The sequence below is a fragment of the Vespa mandarinia genome, chromosome 3, assembly GCF_050613455.1.
Source record: "Vespa mandarinia isolate Hongniang chromosome 3, ASM5061345v1, whole genome shotgun sequence".
Lineage (NCBI taxonomy): Eukaryota > Metazoa > Arthropoda > Insecta > Hymenoptera > Vespidae > Vespa > Vespa mandarinia.
The window spans coordinates 9,688,800-9,713,422 of record NC_140812.1 but is presented as its reverse complement, the minus strand read 5'-3'; the positions used below and the strand labels follow the sequence as shown (position 1 = coordinate 9,713,422).

At 28.7% G+C, this 24,623-nt stretch overlaps 1 protein-coding gene across 15 annotated transcripts in view; it reads left to right on the top strand.

Annotated features, from left to right (window-relative positions):
• Positions 1–24,623, top strand: part of Tm1 (tropomyosin 1) — a 51,084-nt gene that overhangs the window by 18,407 nt on the left and 8,054 nt on the right. For 4 of the 15 annotated variants that reach the window (XR_014981975.1, XM_035874056.2, XM_035874042.2 and 1 more), the window contains 6 exons: positions 9,573–9,706; positions 13,938–14,055; positions 17,914–17,984; positions 21,126–21,201; positions 21,989–22,051; positions 24,089–24,158. Coding sequence is in view for 11 of the 15 variants with exons in the window: in XM_035874056.2 (XP_035729949.1) it covers positions 9,573–9,706; positions 13,938–14,055; positions 17,914–17,984; positions 21,126–21,201; positions 21,989–22,051; positions 24,089–24,158 (532 nt within the window). In the remaining 4 variants the exon portion in view is untranslated. Of the gene's footprint in view, positions 1–359; positions 1,835–9,572; positions 9,707–13,164; positions 13,283–13,937; positions 14,056–17,913; positions 17,985–20,436; positions 20,508–21,125; positions 21,202–21,988; positions 22,052–22,725; positions 22,789–24,088; positions 24,159–24,623 lie in introns of those variants that run through there. The other 11 variants (XR_014981977.1, XM_035874044.2, XM_035874037.2 and 8 more) reach the window with 8 other exon arrangements.

The window sequence follows — 24,623 nt, the reverse complement described above, 5'->3', positions numbered from 1 at the left end:
AGAGAGAGAGAGAAATTTATCTTTAACAAAACAGCATGGAGTTATAAAAAAAGAAAAGAAAAAGAAAGAAAGAAAGAAGAATAAAAGAAGAAACGAGGAAGAAGGATTCTCGAGCAGCGTAGCGGTAAAGGCGAGGATTACTACACACTATTACTACTACTACTATTACAACATAACACATACACGTAACACAACGACTACATCTATAACAGACTACACTACTACTACTACTAATACTACACTACTACGATGTAAAGGGGGACTACTTGTCGTCGGCGTTGGTTTGTTCTGTTACTACGCTAAGGTTATGCGCATGCGCGTTGTCCGGCGGAGTGGCCGGGGGCGGCCATCTTGATCCTCTCCAGTCAACAGCGAACGAGCGGGCCAGTGGTCGTCGTCAGTGCGCGACAGCTCGGTGCTGGTTATATATCTATCTAACTGTCTAACTATCTATCTATTTATCTATTTATCTATATATATTTATCTTCCTTCCTCTTCAGTGTTCAAGTTTTCGGTGTATTAAAGTCGATCGCGTTTACGCCGGCAACGAATCAACGAACAAATACATACACATACACATACATATATATATATATATATACACACACAGAGATATACATATACAGACAAACAGAGGACAGACACGGACGCATATTATTCGATATACGCTCTATTTCGTGAGCACTCTTTCCCCCTCTCTCTCTCTCCTTTTCTTTCTCTCTTTACTTTTATATTAAAGTAAAATCCTCTGTGTTTTCTTTCAACGCAAAGTTATAAAGTCGGTTGTCGTCGTCGTAGTCATCATCGTCGTCGTCGTTCTCCCTACTCTGGCGTCTCGTGTTCCGTTAAAATCCGGCAAAACGCGCGCGGCGCCGCCTCGTTTTACTCTCGTAACGTCTACTATTCCTCATCGCTGTCGTCGTCGTCGTCGTCGTTGTCGTCGTCGGTTAGCTGGTTGGCTGGGTGGTTGATCGTCGTCGTCGTCGTCGTTATTGCATTAATCGTCAATCGTTGTCCTTTTTGCGCGTGTGAAGAAGAAACGAGAAAGAAAGAAAAAGGGAAAAGGATAAAGGAAAAGAGATAATAGATTCGAAATATATAATATTCGATTCTATTTCGTGGTGTTGTTTCATTAGTTTGTTGTGTGTTAGAGGAACGCGTGTATCCGTGCGCAGCGTCGTGTGGCCTCTGTGTGACGAGAGCAATCTTTTTTTTTTTTTTTAAGAAAGAGAAACCTTTTCTATCTCTATCTATCATATATATATATATATCCTTTCTTCGTTCTTTCTTGCTCTCTTTCTCTTCCATCGTGTTCTCCACGCACACTCCTCGTTTCGTGTGTGTGTGCGTGCGTATATCGTGCGTGCGTGTGTCCGTTGTGTATATGTGTGTACGGGCGCGTGTGTGTTAGTTAGTTGGTTGGTTGGTTAGTTAGTTAGTGTTACTCTATTGAGGACAGACGACAGAGAGAGGCTACGAGGAGCTCCACAAACAGATAGAAAGACAGACAGAGACAGTCAGTCAGTCAGTCCAATCATTTAGACGGACAGACAGAGAGACAGACAAACGACAGACGAAGAGGCACGCAGGGAACATACATACATACATATATACAGCATACGTAGATACACACACACACACACATATACATTCGTACATATACGTAGCTACGTATTTATACACGGCCGACAGCATGTCGACTCAAGTACAGGGCACCCTTCTCGACGTCCTCAAGAAGAAGATGAGGCAGACGAAGGAGGAAATGGAGAAGTACAAGGACGAATGCGAGGAGTATCAAAAACGGCTGCAGGTGGAAGTTATACGCCGAGAGGAAGTGAGTGTGTATGCCTGCCACTAGAGCGCGAGCGCGCGATCGCGCCTGTATATTTTTGCGTATAATATGTGTATATATATATATACATATATATGTATATGTATGTATGTATGTATATGTAGAAAGAAGGGAAGAACGAGCACGCTAGCCGCGACCCCGGTTCTCTCTCTCTACTGTGCACATATATATATATATGTGTGTGTGTGTATGTGTGTGTGTAATCGCGTAATACACTCGAGCACGTTTCTCGGCCAGTGCTCTCTCTTCTTCGTCCTTCTTTTATTGAATCTCCTCTCTCTCTCTCTCTCTCTCTTTCTCTCTCTCTCTCACTCTCTCGTACCTCTTTTATTATTATTATTATTATTTTATTTTTATTTTTATTCACTTACATCTGTTCTCTCTCTCTCTCTCTCTCTCTCTCTCTCTCTCTCTCTCTTTCTTTCTCTTTTCCTCTCTCTTTTCAGCTTCACATATATCGAAAAGGTAGAAACTAGTAAATGGAGGGGGGTTATAAACCGACGCCATTCGGTTCTTTCGAGTTTCTTCGTACGAGAGCCGGCATATTCGCGTGAGGATAGGAATCGATCGTGTCAGCCGGGTACCGTCGTCTTCCCTCTCTCTCTCTCTCTCTCTCTCTCTCTCTCTCTCTCTCTCTCTCTCTCTCTCTCTTTCTCTCTCTCGATCCCTCTCTTTCTCTGATCTCTCCTTTAGGCTAAAGGGAGTCGACTACAGCGCCAGAGAAAAAGAGAAAGAGACACGCCGACTCGACGCACTCGAGACGTTCTTGATAACCGGCGAGGACCGGCTTCAGTCTCTCGCCATTACAAACTCTTTCTCTATCTATCTATCTATCTATCTATCTCTTTCTTTCTTTCTTTCTTTATTTCTTTATTTCTCTCTCTCTTTCTTCCCCCCTCTCTCTCGACTACCTTCGTCGTTCTTGATCGCACAAGAATCAACGTTTCTCCTTCCTTTTTCACCATAAAAGTATTCCCATCATTCCCTCTCTTTCTTTCTCCTTCTTTCTCATTCAATCGATCGAACAGAAATCTACTATATCTATCGGTCAACTCGCCTCTTAACTTTCTTGTCTTATATCTTATCGACTTTATGTAATTCAGAAAAATTAAATTCCAAGTTATATATATATATATATATATATAAATTTAATTAAACATAGATACACAGATTTGTGTGTGTGTGTGTGTGTGTATTTGTATGTATGTATGTATGTATGTATGTATGTATGTATATACATATACGTTTAATTAGATTTCCTATCAACGAAAGGATTAACCAGCTCGAAGTCTTTACCACTATGATTCATTCTTATTTGATGTAGTAATTTCGTTGTGATTTGTTTTAAAGTAGATTTTCTATATATCGACGTTCTAGTTTAATTATCTAAGAGAAGAAGTATGATAGATCGATAGTTATTATTGAACGTACGTATGTACGTATCGGGGTGGATGTACTTTTACTCTTATGAAGAGTTCATGTACTATTTATTATTCAAAAGAGCTCTTATCGAAAGTTTCTCTTCCCTTTATCACAAAAGTTCTATAGACAACGGTCAGACGTGGGACGGGGTGATTAGGGGAAGGGGTCGTTGTATCCTACCACTTCTACCCGCTACCCTCTCCTTCCCTCCTTGTGCTAAGCAACGAGTGGTACGTCCAACAAATCGTTAATACATTTAGAATTCGAAAAAGGAAAGTCTGTTAAATTTGTAATAAATATTTATTTACGTCGCGTTGAGAACCACTGAAATAGATTGGCAATCGAGCCTGGGTTATTGGAAAGGTCCTCCGAATGTCGCTTTACGTAATTCCGATAATTTTATTAAATTCACATCGTAGTTATTTAATAACGAACGAAATATCGATGATTACTATAGAATTGGTCGAGAAGAGAAAAAAATCCCTTAGTATTATGGTTTTACGATTTGAAGAGAAAAGAAAGAAACAAAAAAAAAAGGAATATAGAAATTATTGGAGGAAAAAATAGAAAGGATAATTGATTCATTAAAGTCGTAATTTTTTATTACTTCCTATCGTTAGGTCAGGATATTTAACGGAAATAAAATTTCGAAAGTTTTAATATTTATCCGAACGTCGGTAGGGTGGATACGAAAATCACTGTAGTTCATTCACGTTTTCGTGACGTGAAAAAGAGAAAAATAAAAAGAATAAATGCTTTCATTTTGTATCTTCATTTGAAAATTATCGAATAGAATCGATCGATCATTGATCGTTCTATCATTTCATTTTCCAGCCTTACATTTATGTATTATAACCTCAAAATTTCACGAGAAACGTGATTGTTACGAAAGCTATAACCTCAAAATTATCCGATCTTATCTCATTATCTATCTATCATACGTGAGAAAAAAGATTAAATTATTGTTCCGTTTAAAGTGGTAGCAACGAATTCTTAGAAATAATCAATTTTTACAATTTCAATCGATAAGTCTCATTCTTTATGATTATCATCCACTGTCTTATGGCAAGTGTTTGAACATTGATTATTTCCTGGAAAAATACGTAGCGCGTTCTCATCGATCGACTTTGAAACGAACGTTTTGTGCGTATGAAGATAGAGATTTTCTATGGCTTCTTTTTTATCGTCTTCTTCCTTTAGTTCGAGCGAATATAAAAAGGATGTATGTCACGTTATGACGTATCAACGTATCATGGACTTTAATACATCACGATCTATAAATCAATAATCGAACAAACGTTTCATTGTTTAAAAATTCAATAATAAAAGAAAAGAAAAGAAAAGAAAAAAAAAAAGACGATTAATAAATATCATCTACTTCTCTTTAAATCGCAAAATATTTCTCATCAACGATATTGATATTATTTACAAATAATATAAATTGTTATAATTTGTTTGAAGTCCAATTGAATATGTATTTAAATTATATTTTTGTACGGTTAAAAGAAAAAAAAAAGAATTATTTACAGAGACTTGATCATTCTCTCTACGAGTATTGATTCGTTTCATCCGTTTATTATCTTCATGTGAATAACGTAACTCCTTGTGAACGAAAGATAAGATAAGACTGAATTTTTTTCCTTCTTTCTTTTTTTTTTTCATTTTTCTTTTTTTTTTTTTTTTTTCCTTTTTTTCTTTTTCGAGAGAGAGAGAGAGAGAGAGAGAGAGAGAGAGAGAGAGAGAGAGAGAGAGACGCGATGAACAATCGTAAGATAAAATCCCCGTTGGTATTATTCACGAATGTATGTAATACCATTTACAGAAGATAGAACGAAATAAGTATTATACTTCGTAGTAGATTATAAGATTTTAAAGGCCAACGGGTACGTGCTCGAGATCCGTTCAGGCTTCACTAAATGGCTTTTGTCGTTGATCAACCAACTGCACTGCCGCATCTTCTCGTATTACTTTTTTTTTTTTTTATTTTATTTTATTTTATTTTATTATTTTTTTCTTAAAATTTTTTTTTTCTTGTATAGATCTTTTTTTTTTTTTTTTTTTTTTTTTCAGGTAAATGTAATTTATCGTTGTTTGCTCCGATATGACAAAATCCTAATTAAGTCCATTCGAAAAATGAAGATATAAAAATATATACGTCTTTTTTATTTTTTTCTTCTTAATAATCAAAAAGGTTTTCCAATATTAATTTTTAATTATTTCTATTTTCTTTCTATGTAATTTTTCTCTCTCTTTTTTTTCTTTTTTTTTTCCACAAGAATGATAAAATCGCGATTTCGTTCATTTGAAAATGAAAAAATACAAAATTGCATTGTCCTGTATTCTTAAATATTTTTTCTCCCCCCCTCTTCTCTCTCTTTTTAATTCTCTTATCAATCAAATAATCCTCGTCTATTTATTTATTTACTTTTTTATTTTTTTATGTAACTCATTCTCTCTGATATCTCAAAAATAATAGAATCGTTAAGTATATTTGACATTTGAAAATATTAACAATGTACGATCGTATGTTCTTGTATAATCTTATTATTATTATTCTTAATTATTATTAATTAATAAGTAATAATAATAATAATAATAGAATGATCGATCCTCTCCGTCTTCATCTTCATTTATTTACTTTTATCCCAATATAATTTATTTCTCTCGTTTGGCTCGCAAATGAGATCTCTTTATTCTGTTTGTTTGAAAAAAAAAAAATTAAAAGTATGTACCTATGGTGGGAGAAAAAAAAAAAGGGGGAAGAAATTTTCGAACCACTCCCGATATACGTGGATAGGACAAGCATTGAAACGTGAATCGATCGATGAGAATATTGAATTAGGCGGGAACTTTGATTGAGTAGAACGCATCGAGAGAGAACATCGAGTGGTTTACATAACGGAGAACGCGCGTGTTCTAAAAGCGGCGGATGTCATCGCTCCTCCGGAAGGTGCTCGATCGTCCATGGTGACGACATCCGTTTCAAATCTATCTGAAAAAAAAAAAAAAAAAAAAAAAAAAAAAAAAAAAAAAAATAATAATAATAATAATAATAATAATAATAATAAAAAATCTTTCACCATTCCAGAAAATAAAAGAAATATTCTCATTGTGTTAGATGAAACTTTTAAAAGAGTCGTTAAAATATTATTGGATACGGACCAAAAGTTTCTAGATGATATTACAAATCAATAATACTTTTTAAATGAATTTTTCTTTTCAAATTGTAAAACTGCAAGCATGCTAGATAAAATTAAAAAGCATAATTAAGCGAGTTTAAAGATTCATAAAAACGGAGTAATTAATTTTTTAAATTACCTAGGAACTTTTGATCACAGTCGTCGTTTATAGGGAACATTTATCAGGATCGTCAAATTATTATTGGATACGGTTCAAAAGTTTCTAGGTGATATTAAAAGAATCAATAATTCTTTTTAAAATGAATTATTCTTTTCAAATTGTAAAACAGTAAGCGTTAATAGATAAAAGAAAAGGCCTGATTATAAATCTAATGATACATAAAAGAGAGTAATTAATTTTTAAAATTATCTAGGAACTTTTGATCATAATCGTTCTTTTATAGGTACATTTATTAGGATCGTTAAATTATTATTGGGCACGTACCGAAAGTTTCTAGGTGATATTAAAAGAATCAATAATTCTGTCTCGAGACATTTTAAATGAATTTTTCATTTCATATTGTGAAATCATAAATCTGACCTAATAAGATAATTACCTAGAGTCTAATAAATTATGAAAAGGAGTGATTAATTTAAAAAAAAAAAAAAAAAAAAAAAATTATCTAACAATCATTGTGCCTCTTCTTAGTCGTGCATATAGATACAATTTTTTTTTCTTTTTTTTTTTTTTTTTATTAGTTAAAAAAGAACAAAAAGATTTATATTCATCAATTAAAAATATAAATCCACTGACGTATAAAAATTTCATAGCTTAGATATTTTTCTTTCGTAACTATTTCACGAAATTATTATTTATTTATTATTTTTTTCACTTTTCTTTGCTTGTTTTTCTTTTTCTTTTTCTTTTTCTTTTTCGAGGTGTCATATTCAGAACGGAAATTCGACATCCTTTTAGCAAAGTTAAAACATGAGGGCCATTAACGCGGATTGTGAGTTCGCTTGGGTGGGCGTGTCAATTTCCTCTGAATCTACATGTAACCTTTATATAGGCACGATATAGGGACACGTATATATACCTCTATATAATATATATATATATATATATATGTATATACATATATACATAAGCATATTCACATGGCAAAGGTAAAACGATCGAAGACAAAGGCCAGACTATCCTCGTCCTAGGACAGGCCATTTAATCGCAAAGTACAATGCGTAACCATTGCAGGTGCAGTCATTAAAAAAAAAAAAAAAAAAAAAAAAAGGAGAGAAGAAAAGAAAAAAAAATTAAGAAAGAGAGAAAAAAATTGGGTCACGTATTTCGCGCAGATGAATTTTCTAGATTAAAGAATAAAGTAAAATAAAGAAGATAGTGAAAGAGAGAAAGAGTTTATATAGTACTCATTGACTCATTTTCTATAGATCTTTGATAATGACGTCATTTTTATTATTTTTTTCTTTATATTTATCGTGTTAATTATTTTATTATTATTATGTATTATTGTTACTACTATTATTACTACTGTACTAAATTACTAAAGAAAGGACCAAAAGTTTTTAGATTATAAAAAAAAAAGGAAGGAAGAAAGAAAGAAAGAAAAGAAAACAACTTTTTTGAAATTATTTACCTTATTTGATTTTTTTTTTTTATTTTTTTTTTTTTTTTTTTTTTTTTTTCGAATAGCAAAATCACAAATCTATTGTGTCGTAGAAACGCAAGCCTAAAATGTGATTAAAAATAAAAAAGAGTGATCGATATTAAATATCATTTAGAAATATTTGACCCGTTTAATAAATTTTGACCTATCCTGTAATATTATTACGACTATTATTATTATTATGATTATTATTATTATTTCTATTTCCTCTTCTTATTATCATTAATAATTGTTAATATATTTTATCTAATTTTATGCATAAAATTAATTGGAGAAATGAATTTTGATTGAGTCAATTGAAATTCTTGTTTTATTATTAAAATATACGCATATAAATATTTATATACGAATATTTAAATATATATATTTTATACGTCTATTTTATACTCGTAAATGTTGAAACTAGTTAATGTGCTGGCCGTGCTATTAAACTCGTTGATGTAACGTGCCGGCTGAAGGAAGCAGCTTAGGTCATTGATATGCGCTCAAAGACCTTGACGATCTCTCTCGTGCCGTGTATATTGTCCGTTAGGAATGGTCTTTAATCACGTGCCGCGAGGCGTTAAGAATTAAAAGAGAAATTCGTGATCGTTAAGTCGGTCAACGAAATGAAATAAAATCTGTGGTTATTTTATTCTTTTTTTTTTTTTTTTTTTTTTTTTTTTTTTTTTTTTTTTTTTTTTAATCCGTTCTACCATCTTTTTTCTTTCTTTTTTTTTTCCTCTTTTGTTTTTCCTTTCATTTAATGTAACATATTAATAGATTTATTTGATTTTACCGACCGAGAAAACCAATTTTGGGACTTATTATTATTGTTACTGTTACTGTTATTGTTATTATCAGAGATTTAAATTATTTATATATGTAGATATAGTAAAAATTTTATTTATAAACTATTTCAAAGGTTATATTCGTTTCTGATTTATTAAGTTTAATTATATAATTATTAAAAATGAATAATTATAAAAATTTGATTAAAAAAGAAATTATATTCCGTCAAATATTTATAAATTCAAATAATTATATAATATAATATTAAATGTGTGATAAAAATGGATTTATTTAGAAATTATTGTTATTTCGATCTTTTGATTAATTATTTTCTTCTTTTTTTTTTTTTTTTTTCTTTTTTATTCAAATAAAATTATTCATAGATCAATTCTAGTTTACCGATCGAGAAATCGAAATTTGGGTCTTTAAGGTTTATTAATATAAAGTTGAAATTTTAATTATTATATTAGATATATAATATTATATCGATTACAATATCGAAATCATTTATAAATTTTTGATAAATTATTTATAAATTGTTTAAAAAAAAAATATGTATATATATATATTTATTTTCTTTTTTTTTTGCCTGATATCGATATAATCGGTATTATTAAAAAAAAAAAAAAAAAAAAAAAAAAAAAAAAAAAAAAAAAAAAAAAATTATTGTTTTTTCGATCTCGTGATTAATTTTTTTTTGTTTCTTTTTTTTTTCTTCTTCTTCAGGCCGAATCCGAAGTCGCTGCCCTCAATCGTCGTATCCAATTATTGGAGGAGGACCTCGAAAGATCCGAGGAACGTCTTGCTACTGCCACTGCCAAATTGGCAGAGGCATCTCAAGCGGCAGATGAGAGCGAACGGTAAGCGAGTAACATTTTAAATATCTTTTGATACGTAATTTTTAAAAGTACCAAAAAAAAAAAAAAAAAAAAAAAAGAAGAAAAAACGAATGAGATTTATTATCTCATCCGTTTTTGTTCCAATGTATCGATAGTTTATTTTTTTTTCCTCCTTTTTTTTCCCCCTCCGCCCATTACCAAAATATTATTATCGAAAATAAGGAGAAGTAATAAAAAATACAAAAAAATACAAAAAAAAAAAAAAAAATACAAAACGAATATTTTATTAAATATATAAATTGAGATTTTTTTCATTAACATCATTTGATTTAATCGATTAATTTAATAACTATTGATCCATTGGAATATTTTTAATTTGTTCATAGAGATGCTATTTCTTCGTATTGTTATTTCAATTGAAGTAAATTTTTTTAAATGATGATCAATGAATAATGTTTGATATAAGTTTGAAATATTTTTATTTTCTTCTCTCTTTTTCCTTTTGTTTTTTTTTCTTCTTCTGATATTAGAACTTGAATGTTTTATTGTGAAAATATTTGAACCGACGATTGTGAAAATGATCTAAATCATTTGGCGCATATCACAAAACGTGTGTTTTAAACGAATTTTATTATTGTTTAAAGAATTTTTTTAAATTACACAAAAGAATTATTATTCAACATAAAATGTAGATTTTTTAATTATATTCTTTTCGTTTGTCTACGGAAAAATTAATTTGAAATAAATTCAAATTCAAAATGTCAAAATATTTCGAAAATGAAAGATATATATGAGTCAAATGGATGACCTTCATCAATCATCGGAATTATTTTAAGTATTCAGTAATTAATTATTGATTATACATTAAGATTAAGATTTAATTTTTCTTAGATATAAAAATTGAATAAATAGCATTTCTACAATACAGATTTATAGTTAAATAAATAGTGTAACGATAATGAAGATAAAAAACGAACGAGAAACGAAAATATACATCACGACCTTTGTAATTTTATTGCAAGATCATTACGCTCAAAAAATTATTTTTATTTATGTATATGGGAGAAAAAAAAAAAGAAAAGGAAAAAAATTGTGGAAAAAAAAGGGAATTATTTCGTTTTCTATCTTCCAAAATTTTATTGAAGACTATTTTACGTCAACTTTTTACGTTTGATTTTAACGAAGTTTTAACAACGATCCACGAATATTTGTTTATAAAAGGAGATAAACAAATAAATAAAATTAAGAGATTTATTTAACATGGAAGAGCGAGGAAATTGTAAAATTTTAATAATTTATTTATAAATTCACACTTTGACATAACGAACGAACGTCTTTAATATTTTTACTGTGAATAATGTCACTTCGTTTATTTCGGATCGATGGTTCAATCGATTCGTTTATGTGAAATGATAAATCGAGCGTTAAACGCAACGAACTATAATAGTTTTGTTTCATGATCGTTTACAAGAATACACTTATATATATATATACATGCTTGAAAGGCATGTTGTTAGTTACGTAAACGTGTCTGAAACGTGTGGGTGTAAAATCATTGTCGATTAAATTATATCCCTCGGACATGGCCGATATATTCAATTAATTTATCTTAGTTTATTTGATTTCTTTTTCCTTTTTTTTCTTCTTCTCATTTAGTAACGTCGGAATTAAAAATTTACTCAGTGCATTTATTTAGTGAGGGGAAAAAAAAACAAAAGGATCTACAAACGAAAATATTTATTACAGTAGTAATAGTGTACTGATATTTTATTATTATTAATAGAAAAAAAAAAAATAATCATTTACATTACATGAGAAATTGTATTTAAACAAAAAAATGTTTAATAATTATTTTATATATATATATATTTATTTATTATATATAAATAAAAATGTTATACGGACATATAATAAATCATATTAATTTAATAAAATAAATAAATAAATATATATATATGTATAAATGTTGCTCGCTCTTCCAATAAACAATTTCTATATTCTAAACAAACACACATCAATGAATTAACGTTTCGACGTTGAAAGAATTATGGATAAGATACTTCAATTCATTTTTTTTTTTTTGTCCTGTTTATTATCTTTCTTTATTTCATTTATTTTTTTTTTTACCCCCTCTAACACGACAAATTATATTTCTTTTTCTATTAGACAAAAATTAATATCGTGTTAGTTGTAACGCCATGAGAAAGTTTGCGATTCGAGAGGTTATCAACAAATCCCCGACAATGACTTTGAAGTTCCGCGACCGTGTCATAGTCCGTCGTTGGTACTCCGTTCATTTATGATCGGAAACATGAGCTCATTCTTTAAATATCATGCTTGCTTACCACTTATCGCCGTCACCGATAACGGAACGATATGTATGTGTGAGTGTATATATGTTGTACTTATAAATATGTGTATAGACTCCGACATTTTCAAATTAAACGATTAACTCATATGGATTAAATCGTTTTTTTTCTTATAACTTGATTCATCGGTTGATTATATAATATTACTTGGAAATAATTATATAGATTGTGATTAATATTGAATTATATATTGAAGATTTTTCAATAATATTTATTTTATTTAATAATTAATTAAATTGTTTTTTTCTTTCTTTTTTCTTTTCTTTTTTTTTTCAATTTTTTTTTTCTTTTACGTAAAATACAAATATTGCCGATATAAGAAATATTTATATTTATATATATTTCATATATATTATAAATATATATATATAATAATAAATAAAATAATATATATTATATATTATTTTTATATTTTATACAAAATTATATAAATATTTCAAATATAAGAAATCTATATATATATATATATATATATATATATATATAATTATTATATTATAATATATATATATTATATTATATATATATATTATAATATATATATTAATTATATTATATTAATTATATTAATTATATTATATATATATAAATATTAATTAAATTATTAGATCAAATACATTATATAAAATAAATATTCATTATATACAAAAAAAAAAAAAAAAAGAAAAAAAGAAAAAAAAAGAAAAAATTTGTAATATCGTAGATATAAACGTGGAATAAATATTTTTTTAATGCGAAACAAATATGTTGTATGTCATACATAAAACTAAAAAAAATATTCGAAATACCTAGAAAAGAAAAGAAAAACAAAAAAAAAAAAGATACGATAAATAATAATAAAATTCGTTCTAACAAATCGTAATTATTATCGTAATTAATTACATCGAATTATTTCAATCGCCCGAACTTCAAAGTCAAATTTGTCGCAATTATTTCGAAATTCAATGCGGAATTTCTTTTTTTTATTTTTTTTTTTTAATTATATACAAAAAAAAGTCTATATAAATACATATATATATATATGCGTGTGTGAGTGTATAACGAAGAGAGATCCTTCTTTCAACGACGAGAAAAAAGACACTAAAAAATCGTAAAATAATCGATCGCTAGGATACGCAAGGCACTTGAAAACCGAACCAACATGGAGGATGACCGGGTATCCTTGTTGGAGCAGCAGCTAGCACAGGCTAAATTGATCGCCGAGGAGGCGGATAAGAAATACGAGGAGGTGGGTCACGTACGCCAGAGAACAAAGAACACTTAAAAAAGAAATATATATATATATATATACATATTTATATATATATATATATACATATACATATACATATACATATACATACATCAGCGACCTTTGTTCCTTTCTCGAAGAGAGTCGAATCAAAAAGAGAACATCGATAGAATGTCAATCATACCTTAATGATTTATTTTCGATATGCTTAGTGATATATATATATAGTGATATATATATATATATATCACTATATTATATATATGATAAATAAAATTGATAAAAATTTTCATTTTGGTTTTGGCTCTCGTTCCACGATATTTTTTACAGAATAGGACCAGTAACGTAGCAGAGCAGAAAGTCATCCACGACGAAGAATGCCGAATTTATTAATTAATTAATTATTATTATAAATTTTAATTAATACAATATTTTTCTTCATTTCATCATTTCTTTTATATATATATATATATATTTATTTATTTATACTTGTGTGTCTATGTGCAATATTAATTATTTAATTTTTTTTCTAGCTAAATATATATATATATATATATATATATATATATATTCGATAAAATAGTTTAATATTTATTAATTTTAATCGTACGTTTATTGTCGTGTGTCCCGACATGTTTCCCCGACATTAAAGCGCCCGCAAGATTCTCGAGAACCGCAGTTTGGCTGATGAAGAGCGCATGGACGCCCTTGAGAATCAGTTGAAGGAGGCGAGGTTCCTAGCCGAAGAAGCCGACAAGAAATACGATGAGGTTTGCGAGCCCACGACTGTCGTGCGTGCTGGCTGCAGTGACAATGATAATAATCACGATAATGACGATGCCGTTAACGATGACGATGATGGTTCCTAGTTGATAATCCAAACTATAGTGCCTAATATCCTTCCTAATTTTTTTTCTTCTTTTATTTCTTCTTTTTTTTCTTCTTCTTCTTCATCTTCTTCTTCTCCTTCGTCTACGTCTTCTTTTTTTTTCCTTTCTCTTTATCTTCTCCATTTATCTGTCTTCGATAATCGATCGATCTATTTATCTATTTATCTTTCAAATAGATAACAAATTTAAAAGATCCTTCCCTGATTAAAACCAAGTCTCCCATTATCTCGAAGAAATCATTATCTTCCTATGTGTGTTCGTCGCGAAATCGCTATGTGCATATATATATATATATGTATACACATATACATGTATATATATATATATATATATATGTATATGATAAAACGTATATACTCTGAAGAATTACAAATTTTCGCGATCTTTCGTTCGGTTCGAGTGAAAAGAAAAAAAACGCGCGGGACAAGTTAAGGATGATATAATAGATACTTGATCTGTGATGCCAAAATGAAAGAAACAAGACAAAACAAATTAAAAAGAAAAAAAAAAAAAAAAAAAAAAAAGAAAGAAAAAAAAACAAAAAAATATTCGTCGAACTGTTGTTGGTTGTTGCCGTTGGTTAATCTACGACGACGATGTTGTTCTTGTTGATAAAATGTTGTTATCGTTCTATGTGAAAATGATTTCGCGAAATGATAATCGTCCTCGACGAAACGAGGAAATTATGAAAAATCGAAAAAGAAAAAAAAAAAGAAAAGGAAAAAGGAAAAGAGAAAGAAAAAAAAAAGAAGAAGAAGAAGAAGTGCAGTGATTAAGAAATATGTTTCTTCTTCCTCTTTGTGATTAAAGAGGAACGAAGATGCTTCGTTGGAATGAGTGATAAAAGCGTCTGTGATTTTGTTACAAACAAACAAACGAAAAATAAGGGGTGAAAAGTGTTTTATATATGAAATAAAAAAAAAAAAAGAAAAAAAAAAAAAGAAAAAAAAAAGAAAATAAAAATAAAATTAAAAAGTGTCCGGTTCGCGTGCTTCGCATCGAACTATATTTCGTATTGGTTGAACAACGTGAACAAAAAAAGAAAAAAAAAACAACAGGAACATAACGAGATTTGTCGCGATTCTGTTAGTTTTTTTTTTTTTTTTTTTTTTTTTTTTTTTTTTTTATGAAGTATTACTTCTTTTTTCTCCTTCTGCAATCTTCTGTGTTTTATCGTGAAGAAGACGAGACACGACGCCGCGTTTGATCGCGGTAATCGTAGCCGATATTTGTCACATGGTGCTGCATTCGTCCAAAGAAAAGAAAAGAAAAGAAAAAAAAAAAAAAAAAAAAAAAAGAAAAGAAAAGACATATCTACACATTCTCGACACGACACACACTCACATTTGTTGTTACATAAAACAACAACTTGTTGTTAAATAAATTTTCCTTTTGATCGACGGAAATTCGACGTGAAAATAGAACGTATTCTATTCGACGTGTATACGAGATGAAAAAGCGAAGGGGAAAAAAGCACAAAAACAAGAAAAACGACAACAAAAAAAAAACAAAGAAAGAAATAACGAGGGAGGCAGGCACCCCCCTCCCGCACGCAAACACACGAAATATTTGCCAATTCTTTTCTTGTGGTAGGTGTCCAGCGATCATTGCAGAGTCGAAATTACAGAGACGATCGGATTTAAAATCGCGATGTATTTACGGAAAAAATAAATAAATAAAAAGAAATAAATAAATATTTGAAAAAGACAAAAAATATGAGATCGAAAATTGTTTTCTTTTATTTATTTATTTATTTATTTATTTATTTATTTATTTATTTATTTCTTTTTTTTTTCTTTTTTTCTTTTTTTACATAGAGTAGCATCGCCATTTTTGTTAACTCTCTGACTTTTTGTTTCCAATTCAGTTTTTGTTTTTGTTTTTGTTTTTTTTTTCTCACATGATTCAAGATCGAGCAGCTCTCTCTCTCTTTATTGTCGATCAATGAAAATTTTATATCTCTCTGTAATTTCAACTGATTCATAACTCGTATCAATCTTTCCCCCCAATTAAGTTCCAATTAAGAGATTACTAGCGTCACATCGTTGTTGTTAATCAAGATTTTTGCACATTGAAAAACTAACGATGCCTTTTGTCGATGCTCTTAACAATAGATTTGCAGTATCATTGGTGATAATAACCAATGTTAACACCGGTAGTAAATGTTCGACTACCGGGGATTCGAATACGATGCGTGCCCTGCCATTAATTATTTCTAATTAACTATATCTAACCATTGTGTTTTATATATATATATATATATTTTTTTTTTATTTATTTATAAACATCGACGCTTGTATACGTGCGTTGTTATTGCAGATGTTCATTCTAACAATGAAAATACGAATTTTAACATAGTAATATAGAGTTTGAAAAGAGTTACATTTTTTAACTTATATATAATAATTTCTTTTTTATCTTTTCTTTCTTTTCTTTTCTTTTCTTTCTCTTTCTCTCTTTTTTTTTTTCTTTTTCTTTTTCTTTTGGATTGATTGTTCGTTCGAACAAATAATAATTTTTTAACGCTTTCACGTACACCCAAACAAGCACGATTGATTTATTTATATATTACATAATCTTGACGTATAAGATGATATGTAATATATTAAAATGTATATTACATAATTAGATATCCAATCGTAAAAATCGATAGAAATTCATATACATTAGAAAACAAAAAAAAACTACGCTTCGTTCGATGATGGTTAAACAAAAATAATAATATTCATAATAATAGTAATAATAATAATAATAAGACGATGGATCTAATTATGGGAATAATTATTTCGTTCAGAGCGAGTTAATTAATAGTACAGACAATATTGTTACCCATGCTTATCAAGGAGAGAATAATTTAAATGCGCGTTGCGTCGTCATGCTTGCTTGGAAGTTCGTTGCATGATAAAAAACAATATTTATCGTGGACTAGCAAAACGAGATTTTTTTATAGTTCGTTAACATAATTTTTAATAATATTACATTATTATGTGTATATATATATATATATACATATGTATATACACGCTCCTTTGCTGGTCCACAAGAATCAAAAAATGTATCCAATTTTTTTTTCTTTTTTGGATTTCTTGAAATAATTAAAAAGAAAAAAAAAAAAAAAAAAAAAATAGAAAGAAACGTGATCGGAAGAAAATCGATATCAGAAATTATAACAGAAGGACAAATAATTATAATAATAATAATAACTATTATTATTATCATCATCATTATTTTATTATTATTATCGTAGAGATTTGATCTATTTGAAACAATTCAATATCACGTAGCAAAAATATTTTCGCAGTTTGATCGCAAGCAAAAAAAAAAAAAAAAAAAAAAAAAGATTTTCAAACATAAGTCAAACAAATTTATTTGTTGTATCTTCTAAACGCATTTTTCTAATAACAAACTTATTAATAAATATCATATTTTATTCTCATTATTCAATAAGAACGATGTTTATTCTTCTTCCGATCGCGTTTGAAGAAACAAAGAAAAAAAAAGAAAAAGAAAAGAAAAAAAAAAAGCGGAGTCATAACAACAAACGAACTCTTTCAACGGAAAAGAGAGAAAAGAAAAAATTATATAGGAATGGAAATCGATTTGATCTTGAAACGAAAAAAAAGAAAAAGAACCGGAAAGAAAATAAATAAATAAATAAAAATATCTAATAACTGATGAGAGAGAATAATATAGTTAAGGTCGAAGAAACAAGTGTTATGTGTCGTTTATATACCACAGGTTGCCCGTAAATTGGCCATGGTTGAGGCCGATCTTGAGCGTGCCGAGGAACGCGCCGAGGCAGGAGAGTCGTAAGCATCCGATTTTTAAAAAATTCCGAATAATCTTATATACCTTCATTTTTTTTAAATCTCCATTGGCCCTCTTTTCCAACCCTCTTTACCCGTTGCCCGTCATCATCGGCCACACACCCCCTCGATCCTCTTCAACCATCGATCATTAATCCCGAAACTCTCGAATTTCCAATTCTCAATTCCCTCCCTCCAACTCTCAACCCCCTTAAGTCTTTCTAACGTGTGCTGCGATATTTTTACCGATATGTATTTAATAATTTTTTTTTTTGCCTCGCTCCACTCCTACTACCCTCACTCTGCTCACGAACAACAACAACAACAACAACAATAATAATAATAATATTAATAATAATAATGATGATGATGATGATGATGATTTAAAAAAAAAAATTAGAGAGAGTTCAAAACATTTTTGTCGTTCACACGCTAGCTCGTTCGCTCGCTCGCTCACTCACTCGCTCGCTCGATGCCGCCATATTTATTGAATTATGTCATATATTATATATATTAATGTTTGTTTGCTATATATCGAGAAATATGTGTTTACAATATTTTCTCGTATATTTTTCTATCTCTTTCTCTCTCTTTCTCTCTCTCTTTCTCTTTCTCTTTCTCTCTCTCTCTCTCTCTCTCTCTCTCTCTCTCTCTCTCTCTCTCTCTCTCTCTTTTTCTCTTTTTTTCTCTCTCTATTTTTTTTTTCGCTGCACGTCGTACTTACTATTATTACTACTACTACTATTACTACTACTATTATTACTATTATTAATTCTTTCACTTTCAGACACCGTCGTAATAACGGCATTATTGCGTGTATGTATTTATTTATGTTTTTGTGTGCGTGCGTGCGAAAAAAAAAATTCAATTGGCTTAACGACACATATTTCGTGTACGCTCTTCGAGGGAAATCAAATTTAAATCGAAAAAGAAAAAAGAAAAAAAAATATATATATATAAATAATATTTCGGTATTGAATTTGTTTTTTATGTTAATAATAATAATGATCAAATTCTAAAATGTTTAATTAAAAATTAGAAAAATCACGATTTCCTTTGGAGGGGGTACGTTCGTGACCAATCAAAAGCGAGAGAGATTTTTAAAATGTAGAAAAAAAATTTTTTTAATTTTATTTACATATGTATGTATATATATATATTTAATATATATATATATTATATTTAATTATATTAAAAATTAATATTTAATAATTATTTTTCTTCGCGAAAAATTGAAAGATATCATTGTGCAAGACAAAGAGAAAATTCTTTCTTTTTCTTTTTTTTTTTATCTCTCTCTCTCTTTCTTTCTTTCTTTCTCTTACTTTTTTTCGGTCACGAATAGAGGCAAAGCGCAGCCGACACAAAATGTTTATTTATCACACGGCACGAAGTTTGCACCGTTGAGTGCCATGAATAATTTAACAGTTAACGATGAGAGTGCATAAGGATCATGAAGGCGTAGGTGAAAAGCAGAACCATTTCTGGAGAAGGAGAAGGACATGGAAGCAGCCAGGGCTCAACGTTTGTTGTTTTATTTCCGAAGAAATAATCCCTTAAAATTAGTGTCTCGTTGTTTCCTTTTTTTTTTTTTTTTTTTTTTTGTTTTTTTTTTCTTTTGCATGCGAGACTGGAACGTTAACCGCATATACATGTCATTCGTTTGAACATTTTTTTTACAAATTTTCTATACTTTTCTTTTCGTTGTTTTTTCTTTTCTTTTCTTTTTCATTTCTCCCCCGCCCCCCTCACTACACCCATTTTTTAATTTTTTTTTTTTTTATTTTATTTTATTTTATTTTACTTTTTTTTCCTTTTTGATTGATTTATTGATTGATTTATTTATTATTTTTTTTTTTTAAATATAAATTTAATTATCCCAAGTTTTATTACAACTGCACTGTTTGTAATTTTGATTTTGATTTTGTTTTATTTTTTGTTCTCTTTATTTATTTATTTATTTATTTTTTTTTATTTTATATATTTCTTTTTCTTTGTTTTTTTTTTGTTCCTTTTCTTTTTTTCAGTTTTCTGAGACACACATTAGTTCTTTCTCTTACACATACACAGACACATATGTTGACTCATGATTGACGTTATATATACGACATGAAATAGTTCTTGGATATTTATTGGAAAAAAAAAAAGAAATATGTCAATAATTATACCAACCGTTTGAAACAACGTATATAAATTTTTTTTAATTTCGCATTTATTCCTTATTGGACGAAACTTTCTATTTAAAATATTGACGAGAGTAGAATTAACAATCGTTTGGTATCTTAACCATGATTCACTTCCCAATGACGTCAATAATGTGTTAATATATATCTCTCTCTCTCTCTCTCTTTCTCTCTCTTTCTTTCTCTCTCTTTCTATTTATCATATTATAAATCCTCTCATAATCGTTCTCCTCTTGCTTTATTCGCATGACACGTGTGGCTGTTGATCACAGGTCGCAAGGAAACTAGTCATGATGGAGCAGGACCTCGAAAGGGCCGAGGAAAAGGCAGAATTATCGGAAGCGTAAGTGGGACACACCCCCCATTTTGCATGAATCTTACTTTTTATAACTATCTATTTATCCGTCTATCCATTTATATCCATCCATCCATCCATCCATCCTTTTTGACTCGACTACCACTTCTTTATTCCTTTTTTACTTATTTTTATTTTCTCTCTCTCTCTCTCTCTCTCTCTCTCTCTCTCTCTCTTCTCTCCTCTCTCTTTCCCTATTCGCCATTACCATTCCTCGTCGATGTTCTTCGTCGAGTCGATCGATTTATCTCTCTCCAATCATTTTAAATTCAATTTAATTGATTGATCGTATGAATGTACTTTTGAAAATTATAAATGTAAAAAAAGAAGACAAAAAAAAAAGAAAAAATAAGAAAAATGAAAATTAGCAAAAATCTTTTGACGTTGTTACGATCTATTTATTTATTTTTTTTTTTTCTTTTCTGTCTCTCTCTTTTTTCTTCTTTGTAATTTGTTACGTGAGATATTTCGATACCTCGAAAAGATCGGGTAAAAACGGGAAAAGAGGGGAGGGGGGTAGTGAGAGGGGAGCGGATATCTCCATTTTGGAAGGATTTTACGATCGATTTTTGTTATCCCGTTTCTTTTTTTCTCTTTATTTTACAGCAAAATCGTTGAACTTGAGGAGGAACTGCGCGTGGTCGGTAATAACCTGAAATCCCTCGAGGTCTCGGAGGAGAAGGTAAAGTTAATAATAATAATAATAATAATAATAATAATAATAAAAATTAAAAAAAAAAAAAGTACGAAAGGAACCATTACAAATTCGAATTATAATATCGCAGTGTTAGTTAGTATTCTATTCGTTATAAATAAATAAATAAATAAAAAAAAGAAAAAAAAATCGGTTATCGAATAGATACATATACATACGTCGAATTTAATTGGCCAATTTATTACGAATAGTAGGATTGTTGTTACAATTATAAATACTTATTAAATAAAAATGAAAATTAAAAAAAAAGAAAAAAAAAGTTAATAACAATATTGTTAATTAATGTTAATTACGTTAGTCTGATAAGGAAGAGATGTTAATGGTAGAATGGTAAAATATTAAAATATCTTTACGAAGATCTGTTAGATTGTTTTAATTAAAAACAATTTTCTTTGATCGATAATTAAAAAGAAATAACTATTAACGGTATATATTCCGTTCGTTTCGATAATTTTTCTCGTTTGTAATTACCATTTTTTTTTTTTTTGCCCTATTTTTTTCTTTACTTTTTCTTTCTTTCTTTCTTTCTTTTTTTCCTTCTTTTACGTCCAATTAAATTGCGTACATAATACCAAATAAAGATCCCCTTCTTCTTCTTCTTCTTCTTCTTCTTCTTCTTCTTCTTCTTCTTCTTCTTCTTCTTCTACTTCTACTTCTTCTTGTAAGATCTTCTTTTTTTATTTTTTCATCGCCTTTTTTTTCTTCTTCCTTTTAATATATTATCGAGAAATGTAATGTAATGTACTGTACGTAGGCCAACCAGCGCGAGGAGGAATACAAGAACCAAATTAAGACCCTTACCACTCGTCTAAAGGAGGTACACATCCTTTGGGAGTGTCTTGCGCTTTTGCATTACTCTGTCTTGATTTTTTTAATTTAGTTTCATACATCTTCTTCTTTTTGTTTGTTTGTTCTTTTTTTTTTTATTTTTTTTTTTTTTTGTTTTTTTTTTCTTGGTTTTTTCTTTAATCTTTAATTATTTTTTTTTTTTTTTATTATTTTTTTTCCCTCTCTCTCGTTTGTTTGTTTCGTTGGTTTGTCACGATCGTATCTAATATTAATAAGCGTCGATAGATATCAGGCCTGTGACGCACATCGCATTAGATCGTAGTACTAAAACAAAAACAAAAACAAGAAAGAAAAAAAAATTAACACCTCCTGCGCCGCCTATCACACCCCCCACACACATACCCCTTCTTATAGATATATCTATACATATGTACATGCCATACATACATACATACATACATACATACATGCCATACATACCTTTTCATCGAGTTCTGAATTTTGCAAGCGAATTTAGAGCATTAGTGCGACGTATACACACACATAATAATAATAATAATAATTAAAAAAAAAAAAACTAATTTAGCGTTTTTTTTTTTTGTAATAATCATGTACTAACGATGGCTCGTGTTTTTCTTTTCTGTTTTCTTCTTTTTTTTTTTTTTTTTTTGGCCTTTCTTGTGCTTCACTAAAAAAAAATAGGCGACGCAAAGAGAGGAGACGTTCGAGGGACAGGTCAAGATCTTGGATAGTCAGTTGAAAGAGGTAAGCATAATTAGAATGTATATTTTGAAAATGTAGAAAAAATATGTGTATAAAAAAAATCGGATGGAAAAAAAAATTAAAAAAATATATATATATAAATACATAATTATAAATAAATAAATATATAATATATATATATATATATATCAGTTTAATAGAATTAAGAAAAGTCTTTTTTGTTGTTATAATTACATTTTTTTTTTCTTTTTTATCAAATTCTTTTTTATCAAATTCTTTTTTATCAAATTCTTTATTTCAAATTCAAAATTCATATTTTTAATAAAATAACTTTATATAAATTTTTATTTATCATATAACTTTATTAAGAATTTCGAAATTTTGTAAAAAAATTTCGATGATTGAAAGAGTTTAGTGAAAAAAAAAAAAAAAAAATTTAGGTATACATAAGTGATGTAAGTTTATCATCATCCTTAGAAGCGCATTATCTCACATCGTTCCAGGTATGCGAGGAATGCGAGTTTTGTTTGACTGTTGTGCAATTTTTTTTCTTTTTTCTTTTTTTTTTCTTAATCATATAAAATTAAATTATAATAATTCTTAAAAATAAAACGAAAAAGAAATTAAAAGAAAAGGAAAAGAAAGACAATTAAAGAAAAAATTTTTTTTAACTAACTGGTTTACATAGATTACACGACGATAATAAATTCATTGATATTTTCTTTGAATTTTCTTTTTCCTTTTTCTTTTTTTTTTGTTTTCTTTTTTGCATGGTGTGGAATTTTTTATTTTTTTTATTTTTTTTTATTTTTTTTTTTTTATTTTTTTTTTGAAATAATATACATTCCTCACTTTTTAATGATTATACGTCGATCTCGAAAATTTATTTGCAATCTATAATGATTGAATTAAAATCGGCACGATTTTTATCAATCAATCTTTAACATTTATTTTCAGAATCACTAGAATCAATTGCAATTCAAAATAGATTTTATTCTATACCATTTTCGAGGTCTATACTACTTTTCGTTTATTTTAATTTTAGAAATTTTGAAAATCCATTTTGCAATCAACGATCGAATTCATTTTTGGAATTTTTCATCGATTCACTTCATTGAACAACTTTCACTTCTTATTTGTATTCGAAATTTCAAAAATCGATTGCAATTTCGGATTGAATGTTAGTTCAATTTCTTGTTCTTTAACGATGATTTCTATTATTTATTTTCGAAGTCGACGGAGTGTGCGTGCGTACGTGCGTGCGTGCGTGTGTATGTGTCAAGAATATAATGTACATATATTCATAGAGAAATTTTTCTAATAATTTCTAAACATTTTACAGGCTGAAGCTCGCGCCGAGTTCGCAGAGAGATCGGTGCAGAAACTTCAGAAGGAGGTCGACAGGCTCGAAGGTGCGTATAAAACAAAACCAAAAAAATATATATATATATATATAAAAAAAAAAAAGGATCGTAATATAAGGAAAAAAAAAACGTGAGTAAAAAGAGAAGACGAGCGTCGTCGGTTATATCTCGTCATCTTTCGTACATTTAAACGCGTTTTTATCGATTCGATTTTCTTTCAGAAGATTTTCCTCTTTCTCGTAACTATTTTCATTTACTATTTCTAATTTTTTATTATTATTATTATTATTATTTTATTTTATTTTATTTTATTTTATATTTTTCTTTTTTGTATTTAAAAACGAGCCTTTTTTTTTTTTTTTTTTTTTTTCATATCCCGTCTTTCTTTCTCTTTCTTTCTTTCTTATTTTATTTATTTCATTTTATTTAGTTTTTTAAAAATTCATTTTTCAAAATTTTGTTCAATTTTATTTTCACTGATTTAATTTTTTTTCTCTCTCTTTCCTTTAAATT